Source organism: Sinocyclocheilus grahami, unplaced genomic scaffold, assembly GCF_001515645.1.
Source record: "Sinocyclocheilus grahami isolate Dianchi unplaced genomic scaffold, SAMN03320097.WGS_v1.1 scaffold304.1, whole genome shotgun sequence".
Lineage (NCBI taxonomy): Eukaryota > Metazoa > Chordata > Actinopteri > Cypriniformes > Cyprinidae > Sinocyclocheilus > Sinocyclocheilus grahami.
The window spans coordinates 1,280,641-1,305,411 of NW_015505483.1; the positions used below are offsets into that span (position 1 = coordinate 1,280,641).

Below are 24,771 nucleotides of genomic sequence, written 5' to 3' on the forward strand. Positions count from 1 at the left end.
ATTGGATGTACCATGACCACCTGATTACGTTAATAATTATATATTGTATGGACTACAAAGGTCAGGTTTTACAGGTTTCTAAGCACGGGCACATAAAGGAGCCTCTTTTAGGGCACAGTGCATTACTCTCTTATCTCCTGTGCAAGTTTTCGTGCGAGAAGTTGCTATTTGTTCTTACAACTACATTTATAAATTTTCAGCTTTTCTCTCTCTAAACAGCTCAACAAAGCAGCAAGAATGAGCTCTTGTTCTGGACGAGAAAATGCCAAAGTTGTAATTGTAGGTTCAGGTTTTGCAGGGTTGGCCGCTGCAGCCACGTTGGTGAAGGCAGGATTTGAAAATGTCCTGGTCCTTGAGGCGATGGAAAAAATTGGAGGTCGAGTGCACACCACTAAACCCTTCACCGAGAACATCATTGAAGTTGGAGCGAACTGGATCCACGGACAGAAAGGAAACCCCCTGTTCAAGATTGCGAAAGAGGAGAACCTGCTATGTGAGGGACCTTCTGCTTCCAAAAACATGTGCCTGCCCCGTTCTGTAACCCCTCGAGATTACTTTTTCAAAGAAGATGGGAAGCAGGTCTCCACAAAGCTTGTAGATCAGGTGTGTTCGCACTTCAGCAAGCTCACCGACAAAGCTTTTGATGATGAACTCAAGCACAAGCATAGGAAACTAAGTCTGGGTGCTTATCTGGATGATGCCTTCGGTGAATTTCCTCTAGTGGCGACAGAAGATGGCCAACAAGTTTTTGAATGGTGCAAGAGGACTGAATGCACAGACGAGGCTTGCTCTAGCCTCTATGAGGTGTCTGCATCTCAGATTAGCTATTACACTGCTTTAGAGGGAGGATTTTTTAACACTTTGGGACCCGGTGGCTATCGAGCAATCTTAGATGTGCTCCTGAGAGATCTACCTTCAGGATCCATCCAGTGTAGTGCACCTGTCAAGAGCATCCGATGGGATTTGGTAAGAAAAGGCCATTGTGAAAACCAAAGGTATCCTGTTCAGGTCGTTTGTGAAAATGGACAGAGCTTTGAGGCAGACCATGTGATTGTCACCGTTTCTCTCGGGGTTCTCAAAGACAAAGCCTCAACCATGTTTGAACCACCCTTACCATCAACAAAGCTGTCTGCAATTGAGAATCTCGGCTTTGGGATAGTAGACAAAATATTCTTGTTTTTTGAGAAGAGTTTCTGGCCAGATGACTGTGTCGGGGTGCAGGTGGTGTGGAAAGAGGGGCCTGAAGATAAAGATGTTTATGAGTCTCTGTCTGAAGGAGAAGCCTGGAAAAAGACGTGGTTCAAGAAGATCACTGGTTTTGATACAGTGGCCCGCCATCCCACGGCCCTGTGTGGCTGGATCACAGGTAGAGAAGCTCTGTATATGGAGAATCTTCAGGACAGTGAAATAGGAGATATCTGTGTAAGGTATAGTAACATAAATGATGAAATATATGACATATGATCATTTTACCATGGTTAAATATTGATTAAAAAAATAACAATTTAATTTGTGTTTTTGGGGGCTGCACTGTGATCCATTTTTTGGTATACAAACTAATGTTGCAGTGAATTACATTATGAATGACAGTCATGGTAAAAATGTATCAGATTCATAGTCATTATTTTTTGCTTGGAATAAATAAAATAGAATAGTGGGCGAAAAACCAAAAGTGAATAATAGGGACTGTCAAACACTAAGAAGGATTGTTCTCAGACAACACAGGACTACTGATGCAAAGTAACGGCAAATTTCTATATCCACCTTGAAGAACCTTTTTCCACAAAAACCAACCACACAGAACTTCACACAGCCAAAATCCATGAAAGAGTTGCAGTTGCTAAACATTTAATCACAGACACCAATGCTAAAATGTGAAAAAGGTGTTCAAAAAGATGTTATGATCATAAAACATGGAGAGTTGGAGTACTAAGATGAACTTCAAAATCTGAACTGATATGAATACTATCAAACCACTATGGGCAGTTTTGGAGAGAACAGTGAGAAGCAGATTCTCTCCTTCAACATCTCTGAAGCATTTGGGCAGTGTTCTGATAGATGACATTCTACTGTAGACTATTCAAATGTTGTATGAACCTATTCTAAGAAGGCTGGGACCTTTATAATTTGTTTGTAGAGTTTGGAACGTGTTGCAAAATATGTGGTTATCAGTAAATGGCAGTAATAATCTTTTTTTAATCTTTTTTTTTTAATTTATGTCTTTGAAGGTTGCTCAGGTCTTTCACAGGTTGGTCAGTGCCAGAGGTCTCAAAAACGTTGATCTCCAGATGGGGTTCTGATTCTTACGTCCGTGGCTCCTACACATTTATTCCTGATGGTGTTGATGGAGTGAAAGCACACAAGGCATTAGCGTCACCTCTTCCTCCTAAAGATAAATGCAGAGGGAAGAAGGTAACTTCTTAATAACTTGTACAAGTGTTTGATTTTTTTATATTACAGGTGAATCTCAAAAAAATGTGAATATCGTGAAAAAGTTTTTTTGTAACATTTCTAAAAGTGAAACTTTCATATTTTCTAGATTCATTACATGTAAAGTAAAACATTTCAAAACTTTTTTTGTTTTAATTTTGATGATTAGAGCTTACAGCTCATGAAAGTCAAAAATCCAGTATCTCAAAATATTAGAATATTTCCTAAGATCAATAAAAAAAAAGGATTTGCAAAACAGAAAAGCTCAAGCTCTTTAAAGTATGTTCATTTATGCACTCAATACTTAGTCAGTGCTCCTTAAGCACAAATGACAGCATCAGTGAGGTGTGGCATGGAAGCGATCCGCCTGTGGCACTGCTGAGGCACTATTGAAGCACAGGTTTCTTTAATAGCGGCCTTCAGCTCATCTGTATGGTTGGATCGACTGTTTCTCATCTTTCTCTTGAAAATATCACATAGATTCCATATGGGGTTCAGGTCAGGCATGTTGCTTGGCCAATCAAGCACAGTAATATCATGGTCAGCAAACCACTTGGAAGTGGTTTTGGCACTGTGGCAGGTGCTGCTGGAGTCCTGCTGGAAAAGGAAATCAGCATCTCTATAAAGCTTGTCAGCAGATGGAAGCATAAAGTGCTCCGAAATCTCCTGGTAGACGGCTGCATTGACTTTGAACTTGATAAAAATACAATCGGCCAACACCAGCAGACGTCATGGCACCCCAAATCATCACTGACTTCGGAACTTCACACTGGACTTCAAACAGCTTGGATTCTGTGCCTCTCCAGTCTTCCTCCAGACTCCAGACCTTGATTTCCAAATGAAATGCAAAATTTACTTTTATCTGAAAAGAGAACTTTGGACCACTGAGCAACAGTCCAGTTATTTTTCTCCTTAGCCCAGGTAAGATGCTTCTGACGTTGTTTCTGTTTCAGAAGTGGCTTGGTATCCCTTTTCCTGAAGACGTCTGAGCGTGGTGACTCTTGATGCACTGACTCCAGCTTCAGTCCACTCCCTGTGAAGTTCTCCCAAGTGTTTGAATCGGCTTAGTTTGACAGTATTCTCAAGCTTGCGGTCATCCCTGTTGTTTGTGCACCTTTTCCTACCCATTTTCTTCCTTCCAGTCAACTTTGCATTTAATATGCTTTGATACAGCACTCTGTGAACACCCACCCCTTTCAGTAATGACCTTCTGTGACTTATCAATGGAGGATGTCAATGATTGTCTTCTGGACCATTGCCAAGTCAGCAGTCTTCCCCATTATTGTGGTTTCAAAGAACAAGAGATACCCGGAATTTATATTGTAGGAATGGTCATTTAATGACACTCAAATGTAAATATTCTAATATTTTGAGATACTGGATTTTTGACTTTTATGAGCTGTAAGCTCTAATCATCAAAATTAAAAAAAAAAACATTTGAAATGTTTTACTTTACATGTAATGAATCTAGAATATATAAAAGTTTCCATTTTTGAAATAGGTTACAAAAAATAAAGTATTCAAATTTTTTTAGATGCACCTGTATATACATTACATATATTTATTTTTATATATTTTCTTTTATATTTGTATATATTCTATTTAGCTTTTTTATTATTTAAATTTTAGTTTTAGTAATTTTAGTACTTCAACTGATTTTATAGGAGTTAGCGCCAAGGCGATGTTTCTAAATTTCAATTTAAGTTTTTCTTTTAATTTTTATATTTTATTTAGTTTAGTTTTTTTTTCTTTTCAGTGAACAAAAAAAACATTATTTTGTTTTAACAATAGCAACACTGATATCCACATATTCTGATGTGAATTGCAATAGTGAAAAAGATTGCATTTTACAAATTCAAGCAGTAATGAAGTTAATACCAAAATGATTTTATTTCTCTTTGTTTTTGAAGCACCTTCAGGTGTTGTTTGCTGGTGAAGCTACACATGAGAACTTCTACACCACGACCCATGGAGCGTATCTCACAGGGGTCAGAGAAGCAGAACGAATCATAAGCTATTACACCAATTAAGCATACAGTCCCAAAGAGAGGAAAACATACACTTTGTTTCATAGAGATAGCATTTCACGAATTTCACATTTTATAGACTTGCTCTCACACCCTAGTCTTACACAAACTATGTTTAAACGAGCCATAGGTCATTTACAGCTGCCTAACAAACATCATTAAATGTGAGTGTTTAGCTACATTCAGCTGGTCATGGTACAATGGATATCTCTGTCCTGTTAATTGTTAAACATCTCGGTGTTGTGCGTGTAGTACTGATGGAGAAATATTCTTTCCCAATCTCCAAAGAAAGTTAAATAATATTTTCTAAAAATGAAAGATGATTCCATTCATTGAAGTAAATAAATTAAATAAAGTAAACGAGTGGTTCTTAATCTGGGATACAGTGCCCTCTGGTGGTATGCAGCATGACCCATGACAATTTAATATTGATCAACATAAAATGTAAAGAAATTATGATTTTGTTCGCTGTGAAATAACACAGTGCCTTGATTTAAATGAATCGTTTATCTGGGAATATTTATATTTGTTAATTTAAATGAATAAACTATACTGCAAATCAAGCTTTCTCATTCTTATTTACTATTTTCCTCATTTATTATTATTTTGAATAATTAAAAAGTCTACGAAATAACATATATAGCCTTGTTTAAGCTGTTCTTTTAGCAGGGATAGTAACGTTAGTTAACACAAAGTTTAATCTGGGGCGTGACAAACTTGAATAGCCTTTGAAAAGCAGAACAAAAACATTTCAACAGAATTACCTCAGACACCTCAAAGTACAACAGAACAATGTTTATGAATAAAATCTAACTAAATTATGAATAAGTCTAATATATGAGTCATAAATAAATTAAAGTGTTAGCGTTAGTTCTGGCAGGTCACGTGAGTCAAGCTTGCATCAGCTGATTCTCAGCTGATCACATCTACCTATAGGAATACGATACCTATCGCGGCATTCCTATATAAGCTCTATTCAGTATTATTCAGCAGCTTTTCAGCTTGCTTGGGAGCAAATTAACCTCCTCCATCACCAGCTCCTCCTTTCGCCACAGTCAGGACTTGGCTTTCTGATATTCCTTGCTAATCAGACTCCTTTATCTTGAATAAAGTGTTACACTTAAATATCATTAAGTACATTAATGATATCTGCCTTGTTCTGTTCTGTTAACCATAGGGGGGTTATTATTGCTGCTCATGACAGGCTGCATGGATGGGCAGGGAGTTTTTTGCCCAGAACAGAACCATACCGCCAAACCAAACTTTATGCTAAGTATCTATCATTTTGACGATAGTGGTCCTGACAGAACTATATCCGTGAAAAACTGTGCGATGCCAACCGTCGTTGTAATGGCTGCAGCAAACTTTAGATGGCGTTCATGAAAGTACGTTCATGAAAGTATTTTCCTGTCTTGTGTGTTTGGCCATTTTCTTTTAATTTCTCGTTTTCGTTGTTTTTTTCTGTTTGGAGGTGGTATAGTTGTTTAGAGGTTTTCGAGTATTTAGTAGCCTAATCTCATAAACAGTTCATGAAGTTCGGGCTAAATTACCTTTACCTCAGGACGCACAAGGTGACCAAAATAGTGTAGGCTACCAGCGCCAATTTATGCCATCAGGGGCCCGTTTCAATAAGGAGGTTCAACCAACTCTGAGTTAAAACTAGAACTCTGAGTTGACTTACCCTGAAATGTGAAACTCTGCGTTTTCGGGTTCAGAACAGTTGAGTTGTGTTAGTTCAATCCACTCTGAGTTTATCACGGGCACCACGACTATGAGAAGTCATGTAAAATGGAGCTGTGAAATTATGATTCACCATGGCAACGGCACCAGACAAAAAGACGTCTGCATCGTCTAAAACAATGCCTACTAAGTTTAATTCTTAATCACTGTTATAATATCAAAGATGAAAACTGTAAATTATTTGACTAATAATCATTTTCATGGTATCCAAGGGCAAAAAAAACTAACAAAAAAAGAACTTGGCAGCAGCTAAAAACGAAGTATAAAAACAATTCAAGCTTTAAGCATAAAAGGTTTAGGGTTGTAGGCTACACCCCTACGGTGGCCGAAAGAGCTCAACGCGCTGCAACTTAAGAAAACACATGCAAATTGAAAAAACACCAGCAAATTAAGAAAACATCTTCATCAGTTTGACAACACACGCGCTGCAAATCCTCACAGCACATGCAAATGAAGAAACGCGCTGCAAATAGCACGGACCACAATGGAAATGTTTCAAGGGGAGCCAAAAAAGTGACGGACCCGGCTGGGATTTGTTTTGTGCAGTGGCTTTTTTTATTTTTTTTTGAGTTTCTGCTAGTGATTCCTTTTTTTTCCTTTCTTTTTTTTATTGAAGATATAACATTCACAGGGGATACAGTCATAGCAATAAATTACATACACAACCAGAATACAAAACAATAAATATATAAAGAATAATAAAAATGAAAGATAAACAGAACAAAAACAAATAAATAAAGTTAAACATCTTTTCTTTTTTTCCTTTTTTTTTAAGTTGCAGCGCGTTGAGCTCTCTCGGCCACCGTACTACACGACTTTACAAACATTTGACACATTATATATCATAGTGTCTATTTCTATTCGCAGCAGCATTTTCCACAAAGTCTAATGCTTTTTTCACATAAATATTCTCTAATTCAACTTGTTGCATTTCTTAATTACAGTAATGAAATTACTGTCAGAAATGACATCTGACTTGTACTCAGCCAACAGCAAGAAGGCAGAGGCTCTCAAAATAGGGGGAGAACCTGCACCACCACTGACAGATGAAGAGGTGATAGTCGAGTATTGAAAGAATTTTAAAATCCAAAAGGAAAAGAAAAACTGTGGCTTTTTGTATTTTAAAGATGACCAAATAATCAATGATGGGAATACGTGTGTCATCAATGCATCCAACCACACTGGAAATCCTGAAGGAAATTCTAATTATTAGGTTACTTCCAGAGGTCACAGCAAGATGTTATCAAGTGAACGTCATTTATCAGATTAGCCTCATTTAAACCTATTTCTACAACAATGACCTGGCTGCAGTTCTGTAAAACTCCTTTTTGACAGATTTATGCCCAGGAAGCAACACAAAAAGTCTAAGAAAGAGTGTAAGTGTGACGCACACTTTTCTTACCGCTCTGCATACAGTGGCTTTACTAATGTGCTCTGCATCTCCAATGTTTTATAGAAAACTACCATTTAAAAATGGTACATCTCAAATAAATATGCATGTGAATATGGCACAAAAAAAACTCCCTACAAATTAATGCAGCCTCCTCAAATGCAGGATCCTGTATAAAAGGAGATGCCATTTTTGTCACTTTTACGCTGTCTGCATGATGAAAATATGCACAATGAATGAATACCTGCACTGCAAAAAATGTCTTTCTTGTCTTCTTGTTTCCAGTCCAAATATCTGAAGATTCTTAAAGGGGTCATAGGATGTTACATGCACTTTCACAAGTTGTTTGAACTGAAATGTGTGTTGGTAGAGTGTGTACAGAACCACCCTATAATGATAAAAATCCACCCAGTGTTTTTTTTTATCTGGTTAAATGTTCCCCTTTCTCAAATCGAGCCGATCTCAGCCAATCCCCTCCCACGATAGTTTGATTGACAGTAGTGTTTCAGCACAGACTGGACTGATGTCTTACCTTAAACCCGCCCTGAGTGAGCTGCCATCAGTCCGCCATTGTTTCACCTCTGGAGCAGATGTAGACAAGAATGACTCCTAACAAGCGATGGAGGTTTTCTGTTGTTGGATGTAATAATGAACATAGCAGTCGTCATTTACTCCCGACATCTGAGCCGCTGAACTCGCAGTGGATTACATTTGTTTCTGAAGGGAATGCTCCCCTGATCTACATAAATGCGTCTATGTTCGCCCGAATCATTCATGATCCAGCCTCATCTACAGAAGAAGTGAGTATAATGTTTTGTAATGAATCTTTGCAAATCACCTTTCCTAATAATGTGCTAATTAGCAAGTTTCACGATGAATGCGGCTAAAGTAAACAGTCTCACTGAGAGCAGCTCCGAAGAGAGGGGCGGGGCCAGCAGAGCTCATTAACATTTAAATGAAAAAGCTACAAAAACGGCTTGATCTGAAAAGAGCTGTTTTTGACAGGATAAAAAAGGTGTTTTTTTACACTACCATTGAGAAATTTTAACCAAACTATGTTACAGATTTTCATTAAGTCCCTAAAGAATCATATCAACTTGTAGAAAATGGGTATCCTATGACCCCTTTAAATCAAGATGCATTTTCTACGTAATAATATTTAGTTAGTTTAGGTGGGGGTTTAGTTTGTGGGTTGGGCCAAGTGTTAATTTTTAAAGTGTGTTTAATTTTTTCCTGAACAGACATTTATTTTGAAGTTATTATATAATATATATAAAATATTAACATTGCTGTCTTCACACTGTCACTACCATCGAGGTGGATGTAGGCCTATAGAAACAGTAATGTGTGTTCCTTCGTGTAGTTTCATTGGGTAGCAAAACATTTTATTATCATGCAGCCTTAAATGTGCAAACAAGAGAACGTCACGTTGCGTAGGCTACAATAGAATATAAATCTTCTTCTGCCATTGGATGTTCCATGACTGCCTAATTATGTAAATAGTGATATATTGTATGGAATACAAAGGTCAGGTCTTACAGGTTCTTCAGGTTTCTAAGCATGGTTACATAAAGGAGCCTCTTTTAGGGCACAGTGCATTACTCTCTTATCTCCTGTGCAAGTTTTTGTGCGAGAGTTGCTATTTTTTTCTTACAACTACATTTTTACATTTTCAGCTTTTCTCTCTCTAAACAGCTCAACAAAGCAGTAAGAATGAGCTCTTGTTCCGGACCAGAAGATGCTAAAGTGGTAATTGTAGGTTCAGGTTTTGCAGGGTTGGCCGCTGCAGCAACATTGGTGAAGACAGGATTTGAAAATGTCCTGGTTCTTGAGGCAAAGGAAAGAATTGGAGGTCGAGTGCACACCACTAAACCCTTCACCGAGAACATCATCGAAGTTGGAGCAAACTGGATCCACGGACAGAAAAGAAACCCCCTGTTCAAGATGGCAAAAGAGGAGAATCTGCTATCCGAGGGAACTTCTGCATTCAAAAAGTCCCGTTCTGTAACCCATCAAGATTACTTTTTCAAAGAAGATGGGAAGCAGGTCTCCACAAAGCTTGTAGATCAGGTGTGTTTGCACTTCAGCAAGCTCACCGACAAAGCTTTTGATGATGAACTTAAGCACAAACACAGGAAACTAAGTCTGGGTGCTTATCTGGATGATGCCTTTAGTGAATCTCCTTTAGCCGCGAAAGAAGACGGCCAGCAAGTTTTTGAATGGTGCAAGAGGAATGAATGCACAGATGAGGCTTGCTCTAGCCTCTATGAGGTGTCTGCATCTCAGATTAGCAATTACACTGCATTAGAGGGAGACTTTTTTAACACCTTGGGGCCCGGAGGCTATCGAGCAGTCTTAGATGTGCTCCTGAGAGATCTACCTTCTGGAGTTAAAAACAACAGTCTTTACAATTATAACTGCATTTAAAAACAATGGCATGACTTCATCAGCGAAGAAGAATAGTGGGCAAAAACCAAATGTGAATAATAGGGAAGGTGGAACACTAAGTGACAGCAAATGCCCATGTTCACACTGAATAACCCGTTTCCACAAAACCAACCACAGAGAACTTCACACAGCCAACATCCATGAAAGGACTCTAATTGTTAAAAAAATTCCATTACAGACAACAATGATTAAATGTGAAAACATTTATTATCATTAAAATATGGAGAGTTGAAGCACCAAGTGTGAGAAGCATGTGTTGGAACGTGTTGGCCAAAATATATGGTTATCGGTAAATAGCAGTACTAATCTGAAAATGCTGACAAATTCTGTTTATGTCTTTGAAGGTTGCTCAGGTCTTTCACAGGTTGGTCAGTGCCAGAGGTCTCAAAGACGCTAATCTCCAGATGGGGTTCTGATTCTCACGTCCGTGGCTCCTACACATTTATTCCTGATGGTGTTGATGGAGTGAAAGCACACAAGGCATTAGCGTCACCTCTTCCTCCTAAAGATGAATCCAGAGGGATGACGGTAACCTCCTAATAACTTGTTTAATTGTTTGAATATATGTATACATTTCATTTTTATCTATATAGTACAAAATATAAGGAATTTTTAGTAGAATTGGATATCTATTTTGTTTTTCATAACTTATGATTATTACAAATAAACAGCTATATATTAACCAGTGTTATTTTACTATTATTTATATATTATTGCATTTATTAATATTAATATTTTTTTATTTTCTTTTTATATTTTTTTAATTTATATTTATTTTAATAATTTCTTTTGTATTTGTATATATTCTGTTTAGCTTTATTTTTTTACTTAAATGTTAGTACTTTTGGTACTTCAACTGATTTTATAGCAATTAGCTGCCAAGGTGACATTTCTCAATTTTCATTTTACGTTTTTCTTTTAACTTTTATTTATTTTATTTCAGTTTTTTTTTACAGTGAATGAAAAATATTACTGTTTTAGTTTTAACAATAAAAACACGGATGTCCACATTCTGATGTAAATTGCAATAGTGGAAAAAGACAGTTTCGAGCAGTGATGAAGTTAATAACAAATTTATTGTATTTATCTTTGTTTTTGAAGCACCTTCAGGTGTTGTTTGCTGGTGAAGCTACACATGAGAACTTCTACACCACGACCCATGGAGCATATCTCACAGGGGTCAGAGAAGCAGAACGACTCATAAGCTATTACGATGATTGAGCATGAGGTCCCAAAGAGAGAACAACATATACTGGTTTCATAAAGATAACATTTTATGAATGTGTAACATTTCATAGACTTCCTCTCACACCCTACAGACTTACACAAGTTTGGTGTTTGAACGACCCATAGGTAGTTTACAGCTGCCTGACAAACATCATTAACTGTGAGTGTTTACATCCAGCTTGTCACATTACCGAACCATACATATATCTATCCTGTTAATTGTTAACATCTCTGTGTTGTACATGTAGTACTGGTGAAGAAATATTCTTTCTCAATCTCCAAGGAAAGATGATTGCATTCATTGAAGTAAATTAATTAAATGAAGTAAACCAGTGGTTCTTAATCTGTAATATGCAAACAGTGCTCTCAGGTGGAATGCAGCATGACCCATGACAATTTAATATTGATCAACATAAAATGTAAAGTACTTTTGATTTTGTTCACAATTGTCTACAATGACACAGTGGCTTGATTTAAATGAAATTTTTATCTGGGAATATCTATATTCGATCATTTCAATGAATAAACTACTGCCAATCAAACGTTTGGACATTCTTTCTCATTCCTTATTATTACTTATTTATTTATTATTATTTATAATAATAGAAAAGTCATTAAAACTATGAAATAACCATAGACTGTAAAAAAACATGGACGTAGTGTCTGTGACGTCACTCGTAGGGTTCAGAAGAGCATTTTTGAAGCCTAAAGTGGGCGGAGCTGACCGCCGCCATCTTCGCAGCGTGTCACCACGCGTCATTTTCGATATTCGAAAATGGGCAAAAAGACGGGACGTGGGTGAAGCTGAGATAGTTGCTGAAACCACACCCGTCTATGGTGACAGCAGTGCTGCCGTGCAAAGACAAAACACCATAACTTCGTTTTTGGTCGAAATTAGTTATTGATCATTTTGGGACATAAATTACCTCCTTTATCAAGTATCTTGGAGAAAAGCCCAGGAGAAACGCATATCTCACAGGGGTCAGAGAAGCAGAACGACTCATAAGCTATTACGATGATTGAGCATGAGGTCCCAAAGAGAGAACAACATATACTGGTTTCATAAAGATAACATTTTATGAATGTGTAACATTTCATAGACTTCCTCTCACACCCTACAGACTTACACAAGTTTGGTGTTTGAACGACCCATAGGTAGTTTACAGCTGCCTGACAAACATCATTAACTGTGAGTGTTTACATCCAGCTTGTCACAGTACCAAACCATACATATATCTATCCTGTTAATTGTTAACATCTCTGTGTTGTACATGTAGTACTGGTGAAGAAATATTCTTTCTCAATCTCCAAGGAAAGATGATTGCATTCATTGAAGTAAATTAATTAAATGAAGTAAACCAGTGGTTCTTAATCTGTAATATGCAAACAGTGCTCTCAGGTGGAATGCAGCATGACCCATGACAATTTAATATTGATCAACATAAAATGTAAAGTACTTTTGATTTTGTTCACAATTGTCTGCAATGACACAGTGGCTTGATTTAAATGAAATTTTTATCTGGGAATATCTATATTCGATCATTTCAATGAATAAACTACTGCCAATCAAACGTTTGGACATTCTTTCTCATTCCTTATTATTACTTATTTATTTATTATTATTTATAATAATAGAAAAGTCATTAAAACTATGAAATAACCATAGACTGTAAAAAAACATGGACGTAGTGTCTGTGACGTCACTCGTAGGGTTCAGAAGAGCATTTTTGAAGCCTAAAGTGGGCGGAGCTGACCGCCGCCATCTTCGCAGCGTGTCACCACGCGTCATTTTCGATATTCGAAAATGGGCAAAAAGACGGGACGTGGGTGAAGCTGAGATAGTTGCTGAAACCACACCCGTCTATGGTGACAGCAGTGCTGCCGTGCAAAGACAAAACACCATAACTTCGTTTTTGGTCGAAATTAGTTATTGATCATTTTGGGACATAAATTACCTCCTTTATCAAGTATCTTGGAGAAAAGCCCAGGAGAAACCAAGACAGAACACAGTATCATCAGTTACTGCTCTTTGACTTTGTTTTAGATCGCTCAAATTAAGTTATGGTGCTCTGCATCTGTTTAGCCGTTCGTCAATATTACTGTGCCAGCCTGGAGTTATACGGTATTCTGCCTCTGTTTTTATTGTACATTAAAGTCTGCGCTTTTAAATTACGGTGTGACTTGTGTACTTTCATACATCTGTCCGCACTTCTTTAGACAAACAAATTAGATAGATCACGATCTAACGAACTGCTCCATATAACAAAGCACTGTAAACAAGCAAGGACTAGATAACTTGGCAACAATAATGAATCGTAAATAATCTTTAAAGTTTTTGGTTTTTCTTTTTATAATGGAGATGCCAGATGACTGTGTCTGTCACGCGACTCTGTTGCCCTTTCAGGCTTGAACTGATGGTAAAACTAACAACATTATTAACTGTCTTAATATTTACTTTGAAAGCTGAAGCTCGTGATTATGGTAAGGGGCATTACATTTCCGACGCGTGCTTGTGGTGTTCGGCAAGAGAGGCGGGGCATAGAGGACCTACAATAGGTAGTGTGTTTTTTGAACATTAAAGCATGTCAACATATTCTCTTACACCAAATACACAAAATAATGATCTTTAAAATAGCACCATATGACCCCTTTAACTTTTTGTCTGGTTGTTACGGTCAGACATTTTTTTTTAATTACATTATTATATGTTATAGCCTAGCCAATGATCACTAGATTTTATATAGATGTTACTATAATGATTCTGTAAATGGTGATCAGCACCAAAATATTGTATATAATGTGGAAGCTACTGCCTTTTGCCTTGGCGTGACATCTCACTTTTTGCAGACAGTGCAAAGGCAGAGTACCTACAATAACTTCAAAAGAGCGGTAAAATCAAGTTTCAAGAGTTCATTTTCATTAAAACATCTAATTGCCAGATTTCCAGTGTCCTACCCATAATTAATTTTTTCTGGACAAATAAAAATCTTTAAAGCCATTTTTCTAAGTTTCACAGTCTAGCGAGTTTCACACTCTGGAGCAGAGCGGCAGTCCGCCTGTCACTCAAATGGCCACGCCCTTAATTATGCAGAACTTTAAGGCTTAATATAATTTAAACAGATGAGTTATAAAAAAAAATTCACGCCCCTCACAGTTATCATGAAGGGCAAAATTACCTATATAGACCAAAAGCACTTTTTGTACCAGGCTGTAAACATTTTTGTTCTGCTTTAAAGTTGGGCATTTTAACATGGGGGAGTCTATGGGACTGACTCCCTTTTGGAGCCAGCCTCTAGCGGCCAGTCGATGAATTGCAGTTTTAGTCACTTCCGTATTGGTTTCAAGCGAGAGACCGGGAGGTTGCCGCTTGGAAATAACACATTGGGGACTGGGGAAAACGTAATAACCAATGAAAATGAAACAAATTAAAGCTCTTATATTTGAGTTTTAACCAGCAGGCGTCACCAGTAGCGCAAATTTAAGTCTCTTGTAAATAAATGTATACATACACACAATTTATATTAGCCAACAATATACATTTAAAGACATTTAGATAAAAAAAAAAATTAATCTCACGAGAAACAAATGCAGTTATATTGAATACTCTTATTATGAAAAATCACGTACTTCCGGGGATTTATTATTCTCGTTCGGCCGCTTGCTTCACACTGCTGCAGACGCCGGTGATTCGGGAGTAATATCATGAATTAGGCGAGAACTGCAGGAGTAATAAAGAATATTTAACAAAAGGTGAGACAATAAACACACTGTATCGTAATAAATGTGCTAATGTTACTTTCATTTATCTCTGTGAATAACTTGTGGATTTCGTTCAAAAGTTTTCTGATTGGAATGCAGTAATTAGCCGGATGATACAACAGCTTGTGTCTGCAGTCTCACATTTAACATTCACTATCAATCGAAAATGAGCTAAACTCATTTCGGTTTGGACACAAATATCCTAAACTGAGCTGTTATACTAAACTGACGAGTCTCGTACTAGTGTGCAGCTTTAGCTTTGCACAACTAACGTTAACCTGAGGCAGTCTCATTACACACACACACACACACACACACACACACACTACTAAGAAGGTATTCTTTTTGTAATCTGTGTTTTATATATTTGTATATTCATGAGAACTAAGCACGTGTATTGTATAGTAAATACGTTTACTAGTGTAACATAGTATAAGTTGTTAAATGCCTACGACGTAATTGTACTGTTTGTTGAGTTGCCTTCATACTGTATATATTGTAGTATGTGCTATTACAGTGATAAGAATCAAAATGAGAGCTGAAATAAGTAATGAATTCAAAAATAATGATAATTTTTTTTTTTAATCATTAATGATTGGAGATGCGACTTGCATCAAAAATGGCATGAGAAAGTCGCTCCGCCTTCTGTAAACACCTACGTGTTCATTTCCAATAGCACCGGAGTTGAGCTCTCTTCCCTTTCTTTTTCACTCTCTTGTCATCACTTACTAGGCATCTTCATTGAGGAGGATCACCACTCTCCTGTAAGCAGCTCTCCAACCCTGAGAAGCTGAAGATCTGCAGTCTGCACCAACAACAATGGAGATGTTCCAGAATCCTCAGAGACCTTCTAGGAAGTTGTTTCCGTTTGCTTTCATCGCAGTGTGGCTTTTCGTTACCATTTCCTCTGATGAAGATTACTACAAGCTGCTAGGTATTTCAAGAGAGGCCAGCACTCGTGAGATTCGGCAGGCTTTCAAAAAGCTTGCTCTCACAATGCATCCGGATAAAAACCCGGTGAGTAGCTTTATTATGGCATAGCAGCCAGACATGCGTGTCTTCCTTCATTTGTGACACTCTGAGAACGCCAATATTGTCTTTGTAGAATGATGCAACGGCCCACGAGAAGTTCTTGAAGATCAATCGGGCCTACGAGGTGTTAAAGGATGAGGACTTGAGGAAGAAATATGACAAGTATGGAGAGAAGGGCCTGCAAGATGAACAGCAAGGAGGAAGATATGAAAGCTGGAACTATTACAGATATGATTTTGGTAATTCTATTCTCTATGCTATGATATGTTTGGATGTTATTTCACGGTACAACACAGAATAAGTAGGAAGATATGTCGTACTTATCTTTATGCTGGAGGAAAAACCATGCAACTGTGTTTTTCAGGAATTTATGATGATGATCCAGAAATTACTACACTAGACAGAGGGGACTTTGGTAAGCGATGATCTTAAATCATTCAGATTCTGAGTTTATTTTGGATTTCTACACAAATTGAAAAAGCATTTTGTAAGCCGGATTGAATCTAACAAAAACATATTCAGGTCATATTATACCCCAAAATCAAAAGACAAAAATGAAATTATATTTTGCATAAAGTAAATTAAAATTTTTTTGCATTGTTACATTATTTTCGTCACAAGCACATTTTCCTCTAAATTATCCAAATTATGATTTCAGGCATTTACTGTTTAATTTAATTTATTATTATTTTTTTTTTTTTTTTCAATTTTATTTACTGTCACTAGCAATTTTCATTATATTATTATCATTATAACAGAGAAACCTTTTACTGTACAGAAGCAAAAAAAATTATTTAGCAAAAATTAAACCGTATAATAAACATGATTGTATAAACATAATTGTACTTTATAAATAGTTCTATAATTCTAATAATAGTTCTAATCATTCTATAATAGTGTAAAAATATAATACTCTGATAATAATATTAATAATACTCTGTAATATTTTTTTTTTACATGAGTTTGAGATTTTTTTTGTTACTTGATGATGGCAACTGGAGGGGAAATCTGCTTAATATTTCTAAAAAATAATGCAAGAAAATACAAAAAGGCTAAAAAGACTGTTTTCTTTATGCAACATTTATTTTATTCTTTTTATTTATTTTTACATTTGGGGTGAGATATGACCTGAAAATTTCTTGTCCGGTTTCTTTAATCCCACCAATCGTGTCTTTTTAGCTGATCTTGTAGTATTCAAATGGAGGCCTAACCTGTTTTTGTTTTTTTTTCCAATGGTGGAGTGTTGTGACACCAGTTTTGTCTTTTTCCACAGATGCAGCTGTAAATTCTGGCGAGGTCTGGTTTGTGAATTTCTATTTCCCACGCTGCTCGCACTGTCACGATCTTGCCCCCACGGTACGTAACCGTTTTCTCCTTCTCTTAGTCACTTCCTCCTCACACCAGTTAGGATTGTTAAAGTTACTGTAGGTTATTTGACTGAAATGTGATGCACCCCACAGTGGCGGGAGTTTGCTAACGAAATGGACGGTGTGATTCGAATCGGCGCTGTGAACTGCGGTGATAATGGCATGTTGTGCCGTAGTAAAGGCATCAACAGCTACCCCAGCCTCTATGTGTTCAGAGCGGGAATGGTGAGAACGTTCTGCCTTTATCAGCATATGATACATAATGTATGTTTAATGGCTGTAGTGATCCTAAAATATAAATGTAATCATGCCAACAGAAGCCAGAGAAATACTATAGCGACAGAACAAAATCAAGCCTGACCACATTTGCAATGCAGTTTGTGAAGAGCAAAGTAACAGAGCTATGGCAAGGTATTACATTTTGGCATGACCATTTACATTTTATTTTCTTTCAATCTAGAAATAAAAATATATATTTTTTAAAAATAAATGTAAAATATTTTTTTAGTTCATGCAACTGCTGTCATTAAAGCAAAAGGTAGCTGTACTAAAAAATAAATTAATGCTATATATATATTATAAAGTATTTTATATTGTACTGTCTTTGTTGAAAATTGTATGTAATTTGTTTTTCCTTTTTTAGGGAATATTTTTAATGAGATTGATCGAGCATTTGCCGAAAGAATCGGCTGGTTGATATCTTTCTGCGCTGACACTGGAGGTGAGACATCTACTAAAGCTTAATGTTAGAATTGCAAACCCATAATCACTCTTGTTTTATTATAAAAAGCCTTTTTTTTTACAGATTGTCTGGAACCTCAAACAAGGCTGAAGCTTGCTGGAATGTTGGTAAGCATTAAGCTGATCATGTTTCACCAAATTCAATTTCAGTGTCACATGTCTCAAAGCATTTAAAAACAGATTGTCTTGTGAGCAAGAATGAACATTGTAACCTATCCTCCACTTGTTTCTCTTTACAGAATGGTCTGGTCAATGTAGGATGGATGGATTGCTCCAAACAGGCAGATCAGTGTGACAGCTTTGAGATCACCACTAGCACTACTGTCCTCTTTCCCCCTGGCAGTTCCCTTGCTCAGAAAGGCAGCGTAATGGTAGGTACCTTATATATAAATATGCATCCTGTCCAGTTGTTGAAGGAATAGTTCACCCAAAAATGAAAATTTGCTGAAAATGTACTTGCCTTCAGGTGCAAGATGTAGATGTAGATGGGTTTTTTTCATCCGAACAGATTTGGAGAAATTTAGTATCACATCACTTGCTCATCAATGCATCCTCTGCAGTGAATGGGTGCCGTCAGAATGAGAGTCCAAACAGCTGATAAAAACATCACAATAATCCAAGTAATCCACACGGCTCCAGTCCATCAATTAACATCTTGTGAAGTGAAAAGCTGCATGTTTGTGAGAAACAAATGCTGAAAACGCTCTTTTTAGTAATGATAATTTTCTCCAAATTTGTTCCGATGAAGAAATAAACTCGTACATCTTGGATGGCCTCGGGGTGAGTAAATTCTCAGCAATTTTTTGGGGGGTTGAGCTATTCTTTTAAATGTGCTAATCTAATAGGCTGGTTTTCATTTTGATTGTATTAACCTTGCAGTTTATCCAGAGTTTGGATACTAAAGAAATATATGCACAAGTGTTGCAGCATCTGCCTGACTTGGAGATTCTTACAAAGAGCAGCTTTGAGGTAAGACTCCAAGTGACTTTATCATGAACATCATATGTTTGCCCTCATCCTGGACCACACCCAGCACTTCCTGCAGAACCACTGTTTACACAGTAACTGACATGCTGCATAAAATATGATCGCGTGGCATAACATGCCATTAAAGATATCCTACTTATTTTTAATGATGTTTTTTCTGACTTTGTCATTTCAGCATAAATTGGCTCATCACCAATGGCTCATCAGTTTCTCCTTTGGACAAAATGATCTGGCATCACATGAATATAAAAAACTCAAAGCTCTTCTGAAAGGCTCTCACATACAGGTTCTTGATTTATATTATTTTACTTTATTTATTTATTTTGATGTCCCTGATTTTATTTAGATCACTCAAAATATAAAAGGATTTAATTTACTCACCCTCATGTTGTTCCAAACCTGTAAGCCTGACTTTCAATCATTAAAACACAGGAGAAATTGTCCAAAAAGCACCATGTAAGTAGTTCATATGACTTGCATGCAATATTGTTTTGAAGCTGTACAATATTTAGTTTGTTTCTTAACTCTAAACACAAAGTTTCCTTGTCGTTTTGGACTGCTTTAGTGTACTTTTATGGTGCTTTTGCCAATTTTTTGAGGCCAACATGAGAGCGAGTGAAACTACAGAACGTTTGCTTTTTTTAACATTGTTTTACACAGTACATAGGTCATATGACTTCTGGAATATAGTGCTGTTATGTTGGATTAATTGCGTTTATCTGTTTGCACAGGTGGGGAAGGTGGACTGTGTCGCAGATTCAGAGCTGTGTGCTTCTCTGTATATACAGAAGCCCTGTGTGGCTGTTTTTAAAGGAGTTGGAACTCATGACTTTGAGATTCACCATGGTGAGTTTGTAAGGGCTTTAGTAAGACTAAGTATTTTGCATCTAAATAACAAAAAAAAAATTCTCAAATACAATGCATATTTATACTAATATATTATGTTTTCATAAAAATAGAATTGCATATGAAAAGGGCAGTAATATACGTTACCATTCAAATGTTTGGAGTTGATTGTTTGTTTTTTTTAAGTATCTTCTGCTCAACAAGGCTGCATTTATTTGATGATAAATTCAGTAAAAAGAGTTCATTTTAAAATGTTATTACAATTTAAAAGAACTGTTTTCTGAATTGTCTGCATCGTTACTCCAGTCTTCAGTGTCACATGATCCTTCAGAAATCACTCTATGCTGATTTGCTGCTGAAGAAACATTTCTTATTATTTTCAATGTTGAAAACAGTTGTGCTGCTGAATGTTTTTGTGGAAATCATGATAACATGAAACCATGAAAGAGCAGCTATTATTTTAAATAGGTTTGTTTTGTTTTGTTTTGCAACATTATAAATGTCTTTATTTCACTTTTGATCAGTTTGATGTATCATTTCTGAATAAAATCTTTCTGACCCCAAACTAGGGTAAAGGTCAAATGTGGTTGACCTTCACACCCTAAATGGCTTTTAAAGTTCTCCACTGTAGGAAAGCAGCATCAGAGGGTTAAAAGACATTTAGGTTCAGCCAGTAACAATACAACCTGTAAACATAGATCTAAATTGATGAAATTTAGTTTAGTATTGCTCTGAAATTGGTCTAAAATGCATTCTGATGCCAGTTACTCTTTTTAAATCTCCAGGTAAGGATGCCCTGTACAATGTTGTGGCCTTTGCAAAAGAGAGCGTGAATGCCCACGTCACCACGCTGAGGCCTGAGAACTTCCCCAGCCATGAGAAAGAGCCCTGGCTGGTTGATTTCTTTGCACCTGTGAGTTGTTACATCTAAACCTCTCTGTTAAATCTCTGCTGAAGCCTCTGTTTGAGCGCTGATGATTATCTGCTGAGCACGTACTTACATTGCCATGGTAACTTCCCGCTGATGGTCGATTCATCAAGCTCAGGAGGGTGAGAAATGATCTGCGGAGGCAAGCACAGTGAACGTCACTGCCACAGTGTGAAGTCAATACAATTAAAAGGATAATTTACATCTGTGTTTGAAATTTGGTCTCTTTAAAAATAATTATGGGTAATTATTCTGTTTCGCAGTGGTGTCCGCCATGTCGAGCTCTTCTCCCCGAGTTGAGAAAAGCCTCCGTCCAACTCTTTGGACAGCTGAAGTTTGGGACTCTGGACTGTACTGTGCACGAGAGGCTCTGCAATATGGTACTGAGATATTCGCCCTCGCTCAAATGATGAATTGACGGTTGATTGGGCATGATGGATTCAGATCCTCTTTAGCTTCCTGTCTTACCAGTTACCAGATCTGTTTATAGTATCATCGTGAAACCTTCTGAATCTTTGCCACAGGAAACCACAGCATCTGACTTATGTCTCACATTCTCTTAATATAGCTTAAAAGTGGTGTCATTTCTGCACCGCTAACAGCAAAATTAACAAAACAACAATAATTATTATTATAAATAATAATTGGTATTTATAATAATGATTATTATTATTATCAATAATTGTAATCATGCTTTTTATTGTCTTTATATAATATTAAAATAACTGATTAATAATACATAATTATTAATAATTTATAATATTTCTATTACAGTAATTATATGTATCAGTGTGTACAGATTTGTTTACAGAAGTATCATAACCTTATGCCACAGGAAAACACAACATTTGACTTGTTGCTTAAAGGTGAAGTGTATCATTTCTGCAGCACTAACAGCAAACCTTTTTTTTAAATAAAAATATGATTATAATAAGTAGAAGGATTATAATTAGTTTGAGTCATTATTTAATAATATTAATAGTATTATATATTCATATTACTAATAATATTATTAAAATAATGTAATAATAATAATAATAACATATTATTAGTAATTATTATATTATAAGTGTAATTTCTGCACCACTAGCAGCAAAACTACAGAAATAATAATAATAATCTTGCATTGTACTGCGAAAGAGATAGTCCTGCCTTACACTGTCTTTGTCTGTTTATATTTAACTTGGTATTATTTTAGACTTTGATTTTACATAAATAAGCTGATTTTACCAGAGCATGAATGTTCAGGTGAGAGCTGGTTCTCATCTCTTGCATCTTTCCCTTCTTCAGTACAACATTCATGCATATCCAACAACTGTCATCTTCAATAAGTCCAGCATCCATGAGTATGAAGGCCATCATTCTGCAGACGGTATCCTGGAGTTCATAGAGGTGAGGCACAGAATACAGTTACACTTATTCATATCCTCATAATCCATGCAATATACACACATTATATACAGTACCTGTTTAGATGTAATGGATGAGTGTGTGTTCTGCAGGACCTGGTGAACCCTGTGGTGGTGACTTTGACCTCAGAGTCATTCCAGGAGCTGGTGGAGAAACGCAAGTCCTCAGAGACGTGGATGGTGGATTTCTATGCTCCATGGTGTGGCCCCTGCCAGGCCCTACTGCCAGAGTGGAGGAGAATGGCACGGGTATCTGCTCTCATTATATTACACTGATACTCCATCTGAGTGTTAAAGGGGTCATATGACGTTGCTAAAAAGAACATTATGTTGTGTATTTGGTGTAATGCAATGCGTTTATGCGGTTTAAGGTAAAAAAAATAAATAAAATTATTATTATTTTTCACATAATGTACGTTATTGTTTCTCCTCTATGCCCCGCCTTTCTGAAACGCATCGGTTTTTACAAAGCTTATCGTTCTGAAAACGAGGTGTACGCTGATTGGCCAGCTATCCAGTGCATTGTGATTGGCTGAATACCTCAAGCGTGTGAGGGAAATGTTACGCCCCTTACCATACTGTGACACCGTGTCCCGGCCGGAGTGACGAGACAACACCAATAAAACCCATTACAAACGAGGCATTTGTTGCATCAGTGGGGACATAATTACGGATTATAATGACTTATTCTGTCTTTTTACGCATTGCGTTGTCTATCGCGCCGCGTAAACATAAAACCATGTCTACATTTGTGATCGGAGAAACGACAAACAACAAGCACTACACTACACTGCTCAAAACTCACGTTTGAATCATCAGTGGCAAATTCTTTATATATAAAAACGTACTTACAGTCTGTGAGTCAGAAGCGCCAGACTGTCCTTGCAAAGTTGGAACTGCCCAACTTTATAGAAACAGCCTTTGTTCACAGTCGCATTGTAGGCTAACGTTACTCTGCAGGTTCAGGAAACAGTCCTCCATAAAATGCGCTGCACACATCTGAATATTTGGGTTGAACTGTTCTGGAACAGTGTTGTAAATACAACTTAACCACTGATTTCTAGTTGTGTCCTCTTTTGGAAGGCCAAACAAAGAAGTTTCGCTTTCACAACGAAACACACAGCATCACACACGGCGGGCTTGAGTGAGCGGTGAAAGCCGATCCGGCGATCCACAGTTCGAAGTTGATGTATTTCCTCAGCGACCAGCACGGATCAGCTCTAGGCATGACGAAGCGGATATCGTCCTCTTTTGGAAGGCCAAACAAAGTAGTTTCGCTTTCACAACGAAACACACAGCGCCTTCACGACATGGCGGCGGCAACAACAATACTACAACGAGAATAAAAGTTGCACCTTCTTTCTTAGCGCGAACATTTGGGCGGTGTTATGCAAATCTTCCCACATCGTGACGTAGACATGTGGGGGCGTGTTTAAACGAGGCGTTTTAGGAGGGCGTGGACAAGTCTTAACTTTTATAAAGAATATCTCTTTGGGTTTGAGATTTTAGTCTTTGCAACTTTAGGGATCTTATCTATGCACGAACAGCTTGTAACACTCCAAAGAGAAAGGAAAATTTGAAATTGCATCATATGACCCCTTTAAAGCATTACCTTTTTCCTTGTTATTACTGTTTTTTTGCGTTGTAAATGATCTCAATGTAATCGCCCTTATTACATAAGCGGCTGTCGACAAATGTTTGATTTAATAATTTGTGGTAACTAAGGCCATTGTGCACTTTAATTTGTAATGACAATTCTTAAGACATTTTGCCAAAATGTAATGCAATCACTAGAGATGCCATGAATCAAATTGCATTTGAGGAACTGTGTATGAAACAAAGTGCAATGAAAAAAGCTCATAATTATCATCAAAAGATCATAATTCATACAAAGCTTAATCAGTTTTAAATGTTAAATTCTCGAATATTCAAATGAAATCCAGTTTTAAGAACAATATTGTAATTAATATTAGTTATTATTATTATAGTTATTGTATATATTTTATAATTAAGTGTAGCGTCTGGACCAATCAAACACACAATATATATTTTGTTTTTATATTTAACAAATACTCTGTAACCCCCCTCAGTTAACAAGCCATATGAGGACCCATGAACCCTTCCCCCCGAAATGCGTAACACCCCAGGAAGCCGAACAGGCCCCTTGTTGCATGGCAACCAACGCTGATATCACTGGGTTTATTGGCCAAAAGAATGCAAAGCAGGGAAAATCCCTGCATGTCCTAGGGCAAGAGGCAGAGTAGAAATGGACTTTTCTACTAATTAATTCATAGGAAAACCTTTCTTTGAATGAACACACATGATCCTTCAGGTCATTGGGTATATCATTGTCATTGTGCATTTGGTCTTTGAAATTGTATACTGTTATGCAGACTTATAATCGAAACACACTCCTGTCAGCTTACATATATATATATCT

The 24,771-nt window shown here is 36.9% G+C and overlaps 3 protein-coding genes across 5 annotated transcripts in view; all 3 read left to right on the forward strand.

The window, feature by feature from the left end:
- Positions 1 to 4,460, forward strand: LOC107601373 (peroxisomal N(1)-acetyl-spermine/spermidine oxidase-like). Its single transcript, XM_016293535.1, has 4 exons — positions 1 to 28; positions 201 to 1,427; positions 2,229 to 2,412; positions 4,341 to 4,460. Exons 1-4 carry the CDS (start codon positions 6 to 8, stop codon positions 4,458 to 4,460), a joined length of 1,554 nt encoding a protein of 517 aa, XP_016149021.1. The 5' UTR covers positions 1 to 5.
- Positions 4,461 to 9,101: 4,641 nt separating this feature from the next.
- LOC107601364 (spermine oxidase-like) lies at positions 9,102 to 10,014 on the forward strand. Its single transcript, XM_016293527.1, has 2 exons — positions 9,102 to 9,169; positions 9,276 to 10,014. Exons 1-2 carry the CDS (start codon positions 9,102 to 9,104, stop codon positions 10,012 to 10,014), a joined length of 807 nt encoding a protein of 268 aa, XP_016149013.1.
- Positions 10,015 to 14,896: 4,882 nt separating this feature from the next.
- The window catches only part of LOC107601384 (dnaJ homolog subfamily C member 10), a 17,366-nt gene continuing 7,491 nt past the window's right edge, over positions 14,897 to 24,771 (forward strand). For all 3 annotated transcript variants that reach the window (XR_001610923.1, XR_001610924.1, XM_016293550.1), the window contains exons 1-17: positions 14,897 to 15,012; positions 15,754 to 16,038; positions 16,127 to 16,292; positions 16,418 to 16,468; positions 17,327 to 17,409; positions 17,514 to 17,645; positions 17,738 to 17,831; positions 18,064 to 18,141; positions 18,226 to 18,269; positions 18,401 to 18,532; positions 19,041 to 19,130; positions 19,324 to 19,434; positions 19,880 to 19,994; positions 20,780 to 20,907; positions 21,186 to 21,302; positions 22,213 to 22,314; positions 22,425 to 22,580. Coding sequence is in view for 1 of the 3 variants with exons in the window: in XM_016293550.1 (XP_016149036.1) it covers positions 15,841 to 16,038; positions 16,127 to 16,292; positions 16,418 to 16,468; positions 17,327 to 17,409; positions 17,514 to 17,645; positions 17,738 to 17,831; positions 18,064 to 18,141; positions 18,226 to 18,269; positions 18,401 to 18,532; positions 19,041 to 19,130; positions 19,324 to 19,434; positions 19,880 to 19,994; positions 20,780 to 20,907; positions 21,186 to 21,302; positions 22,213 to 22,314; positions 22,425 to 22,580 (1,797 nt within the window). In the remaining 2 variants the exon portion in view is untranslated. The remainder of the gene's footprint in view (positions 15,013 to 15,753; positions 16,039 to 16,126; positions 16,293 to 16,417; positions 16,469 to 17,326; positions 17,410 to 17,513; positions 17,646 to 17,737; positions 17,832 to 18,063; positions 18,142 to 18,225; positions 18,270 to 18,400; positions 18,533 to 19,040; positions 19,131 to 19,323; positions 19,435 to 19,879; positions 19,995 to 20,779; positions 20,908 to 21,185; positions 21,303 to 22,212; positions 22,315 to 22,424; positions 22,581 to 24,771) is intronic.